Genomic DNA, 14,086 nt, shown 5'->3' with positions numbered 1-14,086 from the left:
AATTTGGTCTTAAATTTTTATTTCAAGTGGCATTAAAAAGTCTTAGAAAGTCTTGAATTTAACTTGCATCATGCTGTAGGAACCCTGAAATACTTTAACGTCTGAGAAACAAGAAGGGACTGTTAACGGCGAGCATGTGGTCATTCCCCGGTGAAATGGTCTGTAATCGATCGGACCTGCATGCAAACACATGATAAGCCAGTGTCACTGGGAAGCTTTTGCTCAGCTCTGCTCCTGCAGGATTTGCAGAAAACACTGAGGTGGTGCATGTAACCCACTGCTTTGTTTTGTAAGCAAATTCTTATCATTGCTAATAATAGCACACTGCGGGTTTCTCTTCTCCACTCTACAGCTTTTTTTTAAGGTTCCCAGAAGGTTCTTAATATCCAAGAAAAAATAGAACAACGCCCCAAAGGGGAAGATATTAAAATAACATTAACAAACTAATATTCAAATTAAAACAAAGAACAACTTTCTATTTAATGGGATTACATGTTTATTTTAGGGAGACCTCCTTTTCTGGTGGCATCGGCCACCATCTGTGGTGTCGTTTGTTGGAGCAGCAGTTCATCTGCGGCTCAGAGGGAGCCGTTAGATGGGCTCATCGAGAAGAACGGCTCTGATGAAGGATGGACGCAGTGCAGGTGGTGGGAAACAGAAGGGCGCTCAAAATTACCATCATTATTTAACAATGTCTTCTATGCGTGAAGCTGTTGCTGAGCTTCTCCAGCCAAACACTGCCACACCCTGGGTGTCCTGAGGAGCGTTATCGCAGATCCTTCCTCCCAGCAGCTACTAGGCTTTACAACCTTCACATGTTTACATCCCAGCTGTTTACTGTCTGGTTTTCCTATTTCATTGTCAATCATGCTGTTTTATGCAGAAATAAATTAATTTGTTACCCTTTCAAATCGCACTACTTAGCTCACATTTATTAGTATTCTGAAATTAATAACCTTAAAGCATTTTTTTTCTTTTGTTCTAAACGCCTAAGTATCCTCACTAATATGCATTTTTATCATTTGTGACATATTTTGGGAATTCAGTTTACTGGGTCTTTACATGAGTCCTAATGGAGGGAGATCTATGGATGAATTTTAAAACGTATTTTTTTTACATTTACTTATGTTTAACCCCGTTAAATTGAAAACCCCACATTAAAGCATGACTTTTGCCTCCAGAAGTCACATCGACAGAGTCCAGCTGTTCGCAGGTTAATGGCAGCAAAGCTCCAGACCAAGCTACACAGCAGAAAATCTTAAAGCCAGGTTAAATTAGTTTGTGATGAAAGTTGGTGAGGAAACTCTAGAATGGTGGTGCTGATGTATCTGCAGCTACAGGTCCTGATTGATGATATCTATTTAATGCTTTTCCTTTTGTTGAGAAAGCAACAGCAACAAAATACACTAATATTTATAATTGCAGATAAATAGACAGATACTGTTTAGTCCCATTATTTATAAAGCTCTCTAAATCAGTAGCAACATTAATAAAAAAAATCAATATATAAAAAAAAAAGCTTATAATACCGGCTGATACTGATGCTAACAGCAGTATATTGAGCATAAAACGTCCACAATTTCAAATAGGAAGACTATCTACAGGGGTTGACGTTCTACAACCATTAGGCTATAAGAGGCTAATCAGAGAAGTCATTTATTCTTAACATAAGTGCATTTTTTCTTGAATTGAGGAGGTAAAAGAGACATTTTGCCAATGGAACAAGACAATTTACACTTAAAATAAGAAAACACAACTGCATTGTCTTATTTCAAGTGCATATTATCTAATTATCTTATTTTAAGAGTAAAATTACTAATTCTATTGGCAAACTATATCATCTATCTACTGAAATTAAGGGTGAATACACTTAATTTAAGAAATTTTTACTTATTTCTAGATCGTTTTTGCAGTGAAGTCATGAAATCATCCTGGTTGGAGTTTTCTACAAACCAGGTAGGTGACACAGCAAATGCAGAGGAGATAAAATTAAAACCTGAGATTTTTGACCTTTCAAAACAATTCAGGCAGAAAACCAACGCAGAGCATCACTCAGTGATGATCACTCAGGAGCCAAATACAAGAATACAGGAAGAAAACCTTCAGTCAGTTTGTCCTTCACTAAAACTGGCTTTTCATCAATGAGAACGGATATAAATACATTATTAGAATATTCTTCATAGCTCCAGAGTGTATCGTGCTACATTAGTCACTCACAGCATCTCTGAACAGAATAATCCAAAAAAAAAAGTCTGTCTGAAAAGAGAATTTCAAATAACTTTCACCTGTGTTAATAAACTCAGACCGAGTGAATGAAAGGCCACAAAAACCGCCTCATACGCAACTTAATTACATTCCTCTTCTCACATTCCACAGCCGGCAGCATGGTGATGTATTTTGGGGGGGTGGGTAGTTCTGTCAACACCTGATGTATGACCGCGCTGTCAGGTAAAGTGAGACACAGCGTCCGGCGGTCTGTGGGGACTGCTTTTGTAATCAACACTGCAATCGAGCGTTAGAGGCAGCCAGAGGCCGCGTCGGGAATCTTACAACTCGGAAACATCACGGCGTGAGACTTGGACTTTAACCTTCAGTCTGTCTTTGTGTTGTCATGCGATGTCTGAGGCTTGTGATGCATTTGGTTTGACGACGTGGGAAAGATATCAAGCAATTACATAAATCACTGTGACCCTGATGTGCTGGAGAGGAAGTATGGCTTTTTTAATTAACATAAGTGGGTCACAGAAATTTGGACAGCTACTGTTCGAGGCTTTTTTAAATTATCCTAAGAATATATATGACCTAAAGGACATTGAAACGGATAATTTGACACTTAAAGGTAAAGTAATAATAGGAAAAACTTGATGAGACAGATGCTATAACCTCAGCAGCTTTACTTTTTGGGATCATTTGAAGACTGTGGGACCTACATTTTAAATGACAAGCATCAAATGTGATTTATGTTTAGCTCCAGTCATTCTTTAGAGCATTGTTGTTACATGGTAGCACGATTATATTAATAGAAACTAGCAAGGCGTCGACAAACAGGACTGTCAGTCTACTCGGTTCATTCATTAGATATATTTCCTGACCTGGACAATGTTTCAAATGTTCAGCATGACCTGAGGTCGAATAAACTGACTCCGCCAGATGGATATGCGGAGCAAATCCATCTGGAAACCTTCCGTTAAAGTAATTTTGGGAAGGGGTGAAAATACTGGTTAGCTGATTGGCCTATGTTGGTGATAGACGGGCCAAATAAACCAATCAGATCAACGAAGCATATGACGTAACAGAGCGACGACAACAGAGGAGCCAATTGATAGATCAAACTCTTGCCGAAACCAGTCGGGAGAAGAGCAAAAACATCTTTTCCTCTGAGAAAAGCCTCCAGAGCAGTGTTTTGCTCTTCTTTCAGTGAAGAAATACTCTGTAATTCCGATAAAACTTGCTCGATAGCCACGCTAACGCTAGTTTAATCGGCTGAAGCCGCCATGTTCTTTAGACTGAACTGTCGCGCTTCTCGTTGCGTCACACCTCAACCCGCCTCAAAGCCAACGCTGATTGGACGTTCGTTTGGTGAACGGCTCCAAATTTTCTTTAACGAAGAGTCTCAAGACTGATCTGCGAGTGAAACTATGAAAGCTCGCGAGATCAGGATGGTCTCACGTCTCACGAGGCTAGAGGTCGGAGTCCTCTTAGTCTAATATAAGCAAGTTTATTCATTTCTCTTAAAACCAGGACTTGTGTTTGAGATGAATGACCTGTTAGAACATCCAGTTGTTAAAAGGTTTTAAACTTTTAAGCCGAAGATCTAAGGTGATGTTAAGATTTAGGATACAGTTTTTCTCGCTGATTCTACTTCTACCTGGCAGCTAAACAGCCCACAGTATGATACTGCCACCGCCATGCTTGATAGTTATGTTTTTTGGCTTTGAAAGCCTCATCTCAAGGGTTCTGACCAGGATCTTGAACCCCAGTCGGCCTCAGCAGATGGCCGCTCACACTGAGCCTGGTTCTGCTGGAGGTTTCTTCTTGTTCAATGGGAGTTTTTCCTCTCCACTGTCGCTACAAGCATGCTTATTATTGCCTACGAGTGAATGCAATCAACTGTTTTTTCCTAGATAGAAAACTTTGAATCAATTTGACTGGATGATCTAGTGAACTGTTAAGTGCCTTGAGATGACGTGTTGAGAATTGAATTGATTGCATGTGAATGTAAAACATAATGTGGTCAAGGAGAAACAATTTCAAGCTGTCCTTTATTCTTCCTCTCTGCTTTCTCTATTCCTTTAAACCTCCCTACGGCCTCCCTGCCCATCTTTAAAGGTTGATCTCTTTGTCTGCATGTTGAGGAGAGAGTATGAGGCGTGGGGGCTTCATGGCAGATACACAGACCTAAACAAGCACAACCGTAATGGTCAAAATAACATGATGTTTACAGCGCTGACTCCAGGTCCTACAACTGACAGGTTTCTCACGTACATTTGGCCAAATATGGAGGTAAACATGTTCAAAAAGCATAATTTCTACAACCATTAGGCTATAAGAGGCTAATCTGAGCGAGATTAGGACTCTGGTTATCATGACCAAGCAGCTAAATCTTTTCCTCACAATAGTTTATAAAACTCATTTAAGTTCCTTGTTTTATACTAAAAAACATGCTTAAATTAGAGGCAAACATACGTCCAGATTAAGTCTAATTTAATCCCATTTAAGCCTGTATTGTGGCTGCCTCCACCTTTAAATAGGAATGCCTGGAATCAATCATTTAACATCATCATAAAATTTAACCATATGTTTACATTTATTTTGTGTCTTGTCTGGAATTTATTTGAACTTAACTTTGATTAGGATTTTAAAAAAAAGTTTTCAGCACTTTTGCACCTTATTGGCTTGTCTAGTTAGATTAATCAAAAGATTATACTCTGCTAACTACACCCAATAATGATATACAAGCAACACTAAACAACCCTGAATCCAGGATGTGGTCTGTTTGCCGACTTGCTCCATCAGGTTTGATCTCACCACGAGGAATTTTAAGGCAAGGAAAACCTTCACCCACCACTGACTCGGTAAACATGGCCATTCAGCACCTCTCATTTTCAGATTCCTAGCATCATTGCCTTGTACATTTTGAATGACAGCTGACAAAGTAAGCTCATCAAAGCTCCCTCTCCAGGTGGTGATGCTAAGTGGTGTGAAAACCGGCTGAAGGCGCCTCATCAAAAGGCATTCACCCGAGACCCGGTGATAGCAGCTGCTGATGAGGTGTTTTTCTGGCAGATAGTGTTATTGAGACATTTTGTTCTGTTCACAGATGAGCTTACAGTCACCCCCCCACCCACCCACCCCGGGGGACCAGGCAGGGATGCAGGGGTGCCGGCAGCACCGGAGCTAGAAGGAGGAACCGTGTCCCAGCGTACGACAGGGTGACTCTGGAGCGGCACAACAAGCTGCTGCCGACTGCAGAGTGAGGAGAAGAGAGAAAAAACAACTCCCCAGCAACTTCAACCCATTTATGCAACCATCGGATACAAACGGGAAGGAAAAGTGAGACGTACATCAGCGAAAGCAAGCACCACTAGCCGCCCACAGCTTGTGCTCAGACACACACACTTCAGCAAACGTATACATACACACACTAAAAGACAATCGAATGCTCACCCACGCTGACGCATGAAACAGACCACAAAAAAAAACACATTATCACACTGGTTGATTCACAGGCCCTCAAGCCCACACTGTGAATAGAGTTCAGCCCTTTGACAGATGCATCAATTCATGGAGGGAGATCACTTTTCTTACTTTCCTCCCATGTCTGCACAAACGTCACTCGGACCGGCGGTCAGCACAGATGCTCCAGCTGTGCGCTAAGACAGCAGACAGAGCAAAGGTGGAGCAGCAGGTGAAAGGAGGGGAGGGAGGGGAGGCGGCAGAGTTTGCAGGCATGTATGGAGGAATGAAACAAGAAAGAAAAAAAAAGGAGGAGGGTGTGGCCGGGCTCACCATTTTCAAACCAGACCTCGCATTCCTGAAGGCTCGGATACGGCACCAGGTCGCCTCCTTCCAGCGTCGCAAGCAATCCTTCCTCCCCGAGCGATGACCAGTTCATCAAAAAATGATGGAAGAGGATCAGAGTGAAGCAGTAGCTGAGAAGCAGGGCGGAGAGGAAAACCACCCCGTTATTTTCACTTGAAATCTCCACAGGTTTCAGGAGAGATGCTGCCCGCTCGGCTCAGGCGCAGTGAGTGATACGGAGTCAGGCTGCTCGGGCAGCGACGGGCGGAGCGAGACGGGGAGGAGGAGGGAGAGAGGGAGGAAAGGATGGGAAGGAAGGAAGAGTGCAGCAGTCACCGTGTCACTGGGGAAAGAGGGAGGCACGGAGGTGATAACTCCGTTATGGATGCTGGTAACAAAGCTCTCCAGGGACTAAAATCTTCACTCTGGCAAAACAAATCAGACGTAACAAAAACAAAAGTGGAATCTCCTGCGTTTTCAGACTGAGGTGACCTCCTCGTTTGCCTGTGACTGCATTAGCGCTCACGGTTATGTATAGCTGTGAGAGGTGTGTGCTCTCTCTACAGGAGCAGGAGCCCAGGTCTCCAGCAGATGAATGGCGCAGTGCTGCTGTTCTCATAGCAACCACAGAGCAAAAAGGAGGGGGGAGGAGAAGGGTGGGTGCTGAGGCAGGAAAGAAAATGGCATAAAAAAAGGGGAAGGGCGTTATTAAAGGGACACAGTTTATTGTTAAGGAGCAGAGCTTTGGGGACACATCGGATCAGGAACAGAAAACAAAGCAGGAGAAAACAGGATTTCAATAAACCCCAGCTCCGTTTTTTTCTTTTGGGGCTCAAACATCTCGCCTGTCCTTGTTTCACCCTTGAAACTCTATTTGCACAGCTGCAGCCATGTTTTATGGCTACTTAGAGGTTCAAATCTTCTGAGGTGGCCACTTTATGGAGCACTGGCCTTGCTTTTGTTAAAGTTACAAACGTAAGGTTGTAAAGCTGCAGTTCTTTTTTTATTCATCTCCTGCAACGAGTTACTGTGTCACACGTCCAGAAGCCTGAAAATGTTATCAACAAGGTTTAAAAAGGTGCAAAAGTAAAGCACTGATTGAGAATAAAAATATTTAGTTATGTTAGATATGTTTGAGACCATACAAGGTATTTAACTAAGATTCATACATCCTCAGCTAAACCAATGGTCTTCAAGTACCACTTTTATGCATGTTTTAGATTGCAGGTCTTCAATAGGGGGTCCATGGAGGTACTGCTTGGGGGTCGCAGAAGTTTTGGTTTATTTGACTTTTTTTTCACTAATTAAAATGTCTTTAAATCCACATTAACAGGAATTCAACACACTGTAGTAAACAGATAAATGGAGGCAGAAGATGTCTTTCAAGCTGGGCACCGTTTCATTCACAACACCTGTCCCATCAACCAGGAATCAGAATCAGAAATACTTTAATGGAGTCTAGGCAGAAGTTCAACTGAAGAAGCTAATTGCTCGCCTACATCCACCTGCGACACAGACAATCAGCTTTGAACCACATGCTGGAGATCGGCCTGTTTTCCAGTATGGTCCTGTTTCTCTGACCGTGACTGAGTGGATGTGCTCTCTTCATCCTCTGGCATGGGAGCTGGCTCGAAGCTCGTTTGCCTGGCTGTGTGTTTCCTGGACGGGGCCGCCTTTACAGCTGCTTTTTGTATCTCTGCTTCTGTCTCCTTAAACCCTAGTCAGCCTCAGCAGATGGCCGCTCACACTGAGCCTGGTTCTGCTGGAGGTTTCTTCCTGTTAAAAGGGAGTTTTTCCTCTCCACTGTCGCTACAGGCATGCTTAGTGTGAGGGATTGTATTTGAGTCAATGAGTCGATGCAATCAACTGGTTTTCCTTAGATAGAAAACTTTGAATCAATTTGACTGTATGATCTGGTTGAACTGTAAAGTGCCTTGACATGACGTGTTGTGAATTTGACGCTATATAAATAAACTGAATTGAATTGAATTGAACCTCACCTCCACGAAAGCCAATCGGCATCGGCAGTTCATCTTAAAGGGCCTCCGATCTGCAACTAGTCTGCTACCTAGTGCACAGACGGTGGATCACTAACAGAAAATTACGTTTTAATGAGAAACACAATAACAGGATATTGATTCCTTATTTTAAATATAATATTTGATAGATAGGTTCTATTTTTGTCTTAAATAGGAATTAAAAACCAGCTTCCTACAGCTGAGCTCAATTAACTGCAAGGAAAGAAAAATATTTTTATTGTTATCATTGAAAACATAAAATGATCCATGTGGGACCCAGATTACCATAAGTTAGAGGGGCATGAAAAAACCCTAAAGTTAAAAAAGAAAAGTTAACCTTTCTCAAGCAGAAAGGTATCCACCTCTCTCATTTTTAATGGATTTCCTCATTCTTGACACGACAGTAAAACTGAAATTGCCAAATGTAATAAAATTTATACTTAAACAGAGAAATAAAAAAATAAAAACTGAACTGATGCCGCCATAAGATATAACATATATAATAAAATCCACTAAGACTGAAAAATTTATCGGATTAAATGTGATTAATCAACTATTGAAATAATCATCAACTAATTTATTAATTGTTTAATTGTTAACAGGACTCTAAAAGATGCCTTAAGCTGACAGACTAAGCCACCTTAATAACAAAAAAATGTAATAATATCAAATTTGTAAAAAAGAAAAAAAAAAAAATAGATATAAACATTTTGCAATTAAGATAAAAAAATGTGTTCTATCCAAACATGTTCTATCCAGAACTCCACAAGTGGAAAAGTTTTAGTTTCACCTGGTTTTATTCTGTAAAAAATATTCTTTAAGGAAACTTTGGCTATCTGGTTTAGAATCGATTAATAAAAAAAAAACGACAGTTTTGTAAAATAATCGTCAGTTGCAGCCCTAAAACTCACAACAAACCAGCCGACTTTTAAAGTCAAATTTCAATAAATCCCTTCAGTCTTTAAAAATACAGTAAAATATTAGCTTTATTTTCATTTAAAAGTGGCTTATCTCTAAATGTCAAACTGTATAAAAAAGGTCATTTTTGTCTCCACTCTCATACGGCTCCTCCTGGAGGCATCATGCTTGCATTTCAATCGCTCCTCTTTTTTTCTTAACCTTCACTGCTTATTTTTCACCTGCGACACTGAAGCTGAAAATGTCACATTTTCTATCAGCGTGGTTTAAGATTCAGCGTCAGCAGGGATAGTTGAGAGAGGAAATTATGTCAATAATTGAAGATCCTGGAGGTGCGATGCTGGCCTAAGGAGGCGTGCAGATAGGGATGTCAAAAATGTCAGTGTTCATTGCAAAAACATTTCAGAGGACAGCGAACGCAGCGTGAGAGCACGAGACCCAGATGATCCAAATGTTTTAGAGTTATTTCACAATGCAACGTGTGGGAAGGATCAGGCAACTCAATCTAAAAAACTCACATGGAGAGAAAAGACGAAGAAATGTATTGATACAATAACTTGGTCTTTGGCGCTCAGACCACGGCAGGAAACATAGCGCTGAATATTGATAGATATGCATGAACAAGAGTAAATAACAGGACTGATCCTCCCAGGCCTGAAACTGGTGGTGGAGTGGAGATAGATGAAGTTGGTCAAGCCGAGCGTACAATGTGCGATTTTCGGGGTGATTTTCCAGTCCAGCAAGAATTTTTCGATCGGGCCGACTTTCAGCCTGATCGTGAGTCGTGTAGTGTACAAAGGGTAAGGAGGGACGATCAGCCTCTAACGACCACCTCCCGATCAGGAATCATGATTTTGTCCTGACCATCTTAGGCAAATCGTTCAGTGCGCAAACAAGGATTCTTCTTTTTCTTTTTCCTCTCAGATGTAAACACAGAATCATGGCGGGGGTGCAATGAGTGAAATGGAGTTCTTTCTGTAAAATTGACAGACTGTAGTAGCTTGGGGTGTAAATAATAATCGTTTTGTATCGATGCATCGATCCAACAGCCGACGATCCGATGCATCGAAACAAAAGTATCGATTCATGTTTTTTTTTCCTCCGGTCTATTTTTATCCATTAGCTCCTGGGCGTAATTCTCCCTCCCGTGCTGCAGTGGGGCTAAACCTATTTTGCCCTCCTACCTCACTTCCTGGTTATACTCTTACAGCAGTGTATTGCAGTGAGCTTGACACAGACATTTTTAAATTATGCTCAATATTGAAGCGTGGTCTGTGCTACACGCTGTGGGTCTAGATACGGCCGAGGCAGCGAGGAAGTGGGGGCGAGTTTAGTCTGACGACGGAGGGACATGAGGGCCAAAAAGAGTGGAGATCCAGGTGGAAAAAGGGTCCCAGCGTTCTCGCGCACCTCGCTCTTCTAGCGGGTCAAACTTCACGAGTTGTTTTTCGCAATTTCGGTCATAAAAACAAAACAAGCCGGCCTCCTGTCCGCGGCACTTTCTGCGGTCAGCTACAATTTGGGAGAGGAGCAGCGGAGCGTCTGTGGAGGGGGCGGGACATTTGGAGCCGAGGTATTGCATTGGGGTGTTATTATTTTTCAGTGAATGAGGTTTTAATAGGCTTAGGTGGAGTACAACTTTTCTACTTCTGTTATTTGCTGTTGTTTCTCAAAAAAAATGCATAACGATATTACAGCTTTAATTGATTTATTTCAAATTTGAAACATTGTCTAGCCTGTAAGGTAAAAAAAACATGACCCAATTATTTGAATCGTATCGAGGTGTATTCTTGAGTATCGAAAATAATCGAATCGTTGGGTCAGGAAATCGATACTGAATGAAATCGCCATGATGGGTGTGATTTACACCCCTAGTAGTAGCCATGTTTGCTCAGCCATGTCTTTGTCCAAATACGTCGTCGCCTTTTCTTTTTAGGGCTTTCAACGCAAATTTGCAGAAATTGCCAAGGCAACGATTGAAAAAAAAAATCGCACATTGTACACCCAGTTTCAGTCTGTAGATTGCTGGTTAGCAAGACGGTATCCTGAGCTTTATGGGGAGATCCAGTGGACTGCGGGAGCTGATACTAGAGCTTCACTCAAGGACCTGGAAGATAGAAGTCCAGTTTGGATAACACAGGTTGAGAGAACCTGTTCATGATGAGCAAGCATGAAGCAACAGTGGAGAGGAAAAACTCTCCATTGGGAAGAAACCTCTGGCAGAACCAGGCTCAACATGGCAGGACCAGTTGAAATGAGACGCGGAAGGCAGTAAGAGTCCGGGAGGAATGACACTCTGATGAAGCTTTAGCTACGATGGTGGAGGAGGGGCTGGAGGTGGGTTGAATCGGGGTCATCTAAATGAAGTCACACAGCGCAACCACCGCCTACGCACTAGGTAGAAGACAAGTTGCGGATCGGAGGCCTTTTAAGATAAACTTTGGATGCTGATTGGCTTTCATGGAGGTGTGGTTCGAAGCTGATTGGCTGTGTCGTAGGCGGATGAAGGAGAACAATGGGTATCTTCAGTTGAACTTCCGCCTAGGCTCAATTTCTCTAATGGTGTACTGCTGAGTTTAGAAGGGACTGAGAATAACAGAAAGCTGTCTTTTCACCGTTATTTCACCATCAGTGAAAATGAATTTGACCTCAATCTAGCAACTGCTTCATTACCTGGAGAATTTTATCCATCAGAATAATTCCTTTGGTAAACATCAATGCACTTCATAGAAAGCAGTAGATAAAAAAAAAAAAAACTCTTTACTTTTAAACCTGATGTGCTGTAGATCATGGTTCATAACCTGTTTTCTAACACAAAGCTTAGCTTAGCTGCTTAAATGACTCATGCTGGTATCCCCATTATTTTAACATCACTTTCTGCATCCAACAAGGTTCAGCCTTTTCACTCTAGTTGTCCATAATTTGCCGACAGATGAATGATGAACTACAGTCACGTTCCTAGAGACGCCTCAGAACACAAGAGTGCTTCTTGAAAAGAATGACTCAAGCAAATGGATTTGAAAAGCATAAACTGAAAATAGAAAAGTAAAAATATGACACTATTTAGGAAATATCTCGGAGTTGAATGATAAAACAGTTCAAATACTCTGCAATCCTGGTTAAGGGTATATTGGAGGACCCGCCCCTTCCACTTGAAAAAAAAAATGCACATTCACAACCTTGTACCTGCTCCTGAGAGGGAGCGTTTAGTAAGGAACACCTATTAAACGTGTGAGAGAGCGTGCACAAGCCCATTTATCCTCGTGCACACTCTATTTAAAAGTTGCTGTTTGCATCTCTCATACAATCTTACTTTACAAAAGGAGATTTGCAATTTTTCCACTACGTCAAACTCACCACCGGTAAGTGAAAATGGGGATGAGCACGTAGGACAGCCTTATGTAAATATGTAACCAGAATGATTGACAGTTAGGAGGACCACTGATTTTGATGATCCACCCAGAAAAAGAACATTCTCCACTATTCCTTTAAGTAAGGCAGAATAATCCATCAAGGTGCCTACAGAATAGGCACTTCATCAGAAGAAAATCAAACCCTCCAAAATAGGATTCAAAGAAGAGCAGCAGTGCCTTCTGTGCCCTCGCTTTGAGCTATTTCTACAAGCATCTGTGGAATAAACTGCCTTGTGTTTTCTTTCCAAACTCACTATGTCCTTCTTTAGCTGCACCACACTCTGAAACACAGTAAAATCAGCTACACTGCAAAAAATGGAAATCTAAATGAGTAATTTTTGCTTAATTTAAGTGCATTATTTCTTGAATTGAGGAGGTAAGTGAGATAATTTGCCAATGGAACAAGACAATTTACATTTAAAGTAAGGAAAAAAACAATAGCATTGTCTTATTTCAAGTGCATATTATCTTATATTAGGAGTAAAAATTAGGGATGTACGATATAATCGGCCCCCTATCGGTATCGGCCTTAAAACTGAATATCGGACATCGGCCACCCCACCGATATTTAACCCGATATTTGATCAGCTTCTGAGTTTCTAAAGTCTAAAAAAAATAAAAAATACTACTTCTTCTTCTTCCTCAAAAACTTATTTTTTACAGATTTAAAAACTTCTAAAGACGAAGGGAAAAAATATTGATACATTAAAATATCCCAATATCTTCATATGCTGATATATTGCCATTTAAACACACCATATCAATCTGTTTTACTAATGAAATATTGCTATATGTCATTGTTATGCTACGAAATCCCCTGAAAATTCACGAAATGTTGCCATATTTTTATATGTTGATATATTGACGCGGTATCGATCTATTTTACTAACAAAATCTCACAAGAATTTGCAAGATATCACGAGAGTTTGTAACAGAACGATGAAATTTCACGAGATTTTGAAAGTAAAATAGATCGATACCGCGTTTTTAAAAATCAATTTGATATCAGCATATGAAAATATATTTGAGTATATTATCTTTCAAAGTGTCAGAAATGGATAACAAAACTGCTATTTTCAATGACTACTTATTTTTGTCCAGCTTTAACATCGGTATCGATATCGGTTATCGGCTACATGAGTTTTAAAATATCGGCATATCGGATATCGGCTAAAATTCCAATATTGTACATCCCTAGTAAAAATACTAATTCCATTGGCAAATCATCTTATTTATCTGCTAAAATCAATAAATACATTTAATTTAAGAAAATGTGTACTTATTTCTGGATGGTTTTTGCAGTGTATATGGAAATACTTCAGCTACTGCAAAAAGATAGAGGAAGAATTTCACTCTATGCGTGTTTGGACAGCAGCAGCCAGAACAGGCGACCAACAAGAATGTCTGCAGGAGGCTCACTCACCATTTGCTCAGTTCAAAATCAGTTTTATGTTTATTTTTACACCAGAGGTTGGTAATCCAGGTCCAGAAAGTAAAGATCCTGTACAGAGATTAGTTCCAATCATTGCATAATCACCTGGTTATACGAACAGGAAGAAGGAAAACAAGGCAATGACTATTATCATCCACCTCTGTCTTACACTGAACAGGCTACCTGTAGCATCAGCGTTAGTGAAGCAGACAGATCTGTGATTAAACTGGTTGTCAATCAGACCATGTCAGACTTTAAGTGAAAGGTAAAAGTACAGAATCGCT

General features: G+C 40.7%; 1 protein-coding gene across 10 annotated transcripts in view; it reads right to left on the bottom strand.

The window, feature by feature from the left end:
- The window catches only part of tanc2b (tetratricopeptide repeat, ankyrin repeat and coiled-coil containing 2b), a 251,316-nt gene that overhangs the window by 141,585 nt on the left and 95,645 nt on the right, over positions 1-14,086 (bottom strand). Inside the window, exon 1 of one of the 10 annotated variants that reach the window (XM_038296914.1) lies at positions 6,010-6,585. The exons of 8 other annotated variants lie outside the window; for them this stretch is intronic. In XM_038296914.1, coding sequence (XP_038152842.1) covers positions 6,010-6,115 — 106 coding nt within the window. In that variant the 5' untranslated portion in view covers positions 6,116-6,585. Of the gene's footprint in view, positions 1-6,009; positions 6,586-14,086 lie in introns of those variants that run through there. One more of the 10 variants, XM_038296915.1, reaches the window with a different exon arrangement.

This window comes from Cyprinodon tularosa, unplaced genomic scaffold (genome assembly GCF_016077235.1).
Source record: "Cyprinodon tularosa strain WSP-4 unplaced genomic scaffold, ASM1607723v1 ctg38, whole genome shotgun sequence".
Taxonomy (NCBI): Eukaryota; Metazoa; Chordata; class Actinopteri; order Cyprinodontiformes; family Cyprinodontidae; genus Cyprinodon; species Cyprinodon tularosa.
Note: the sequence above shows the minus strand (reverse complement) of the source record. Positions and strands in the feature narration are given on the sequence as shown.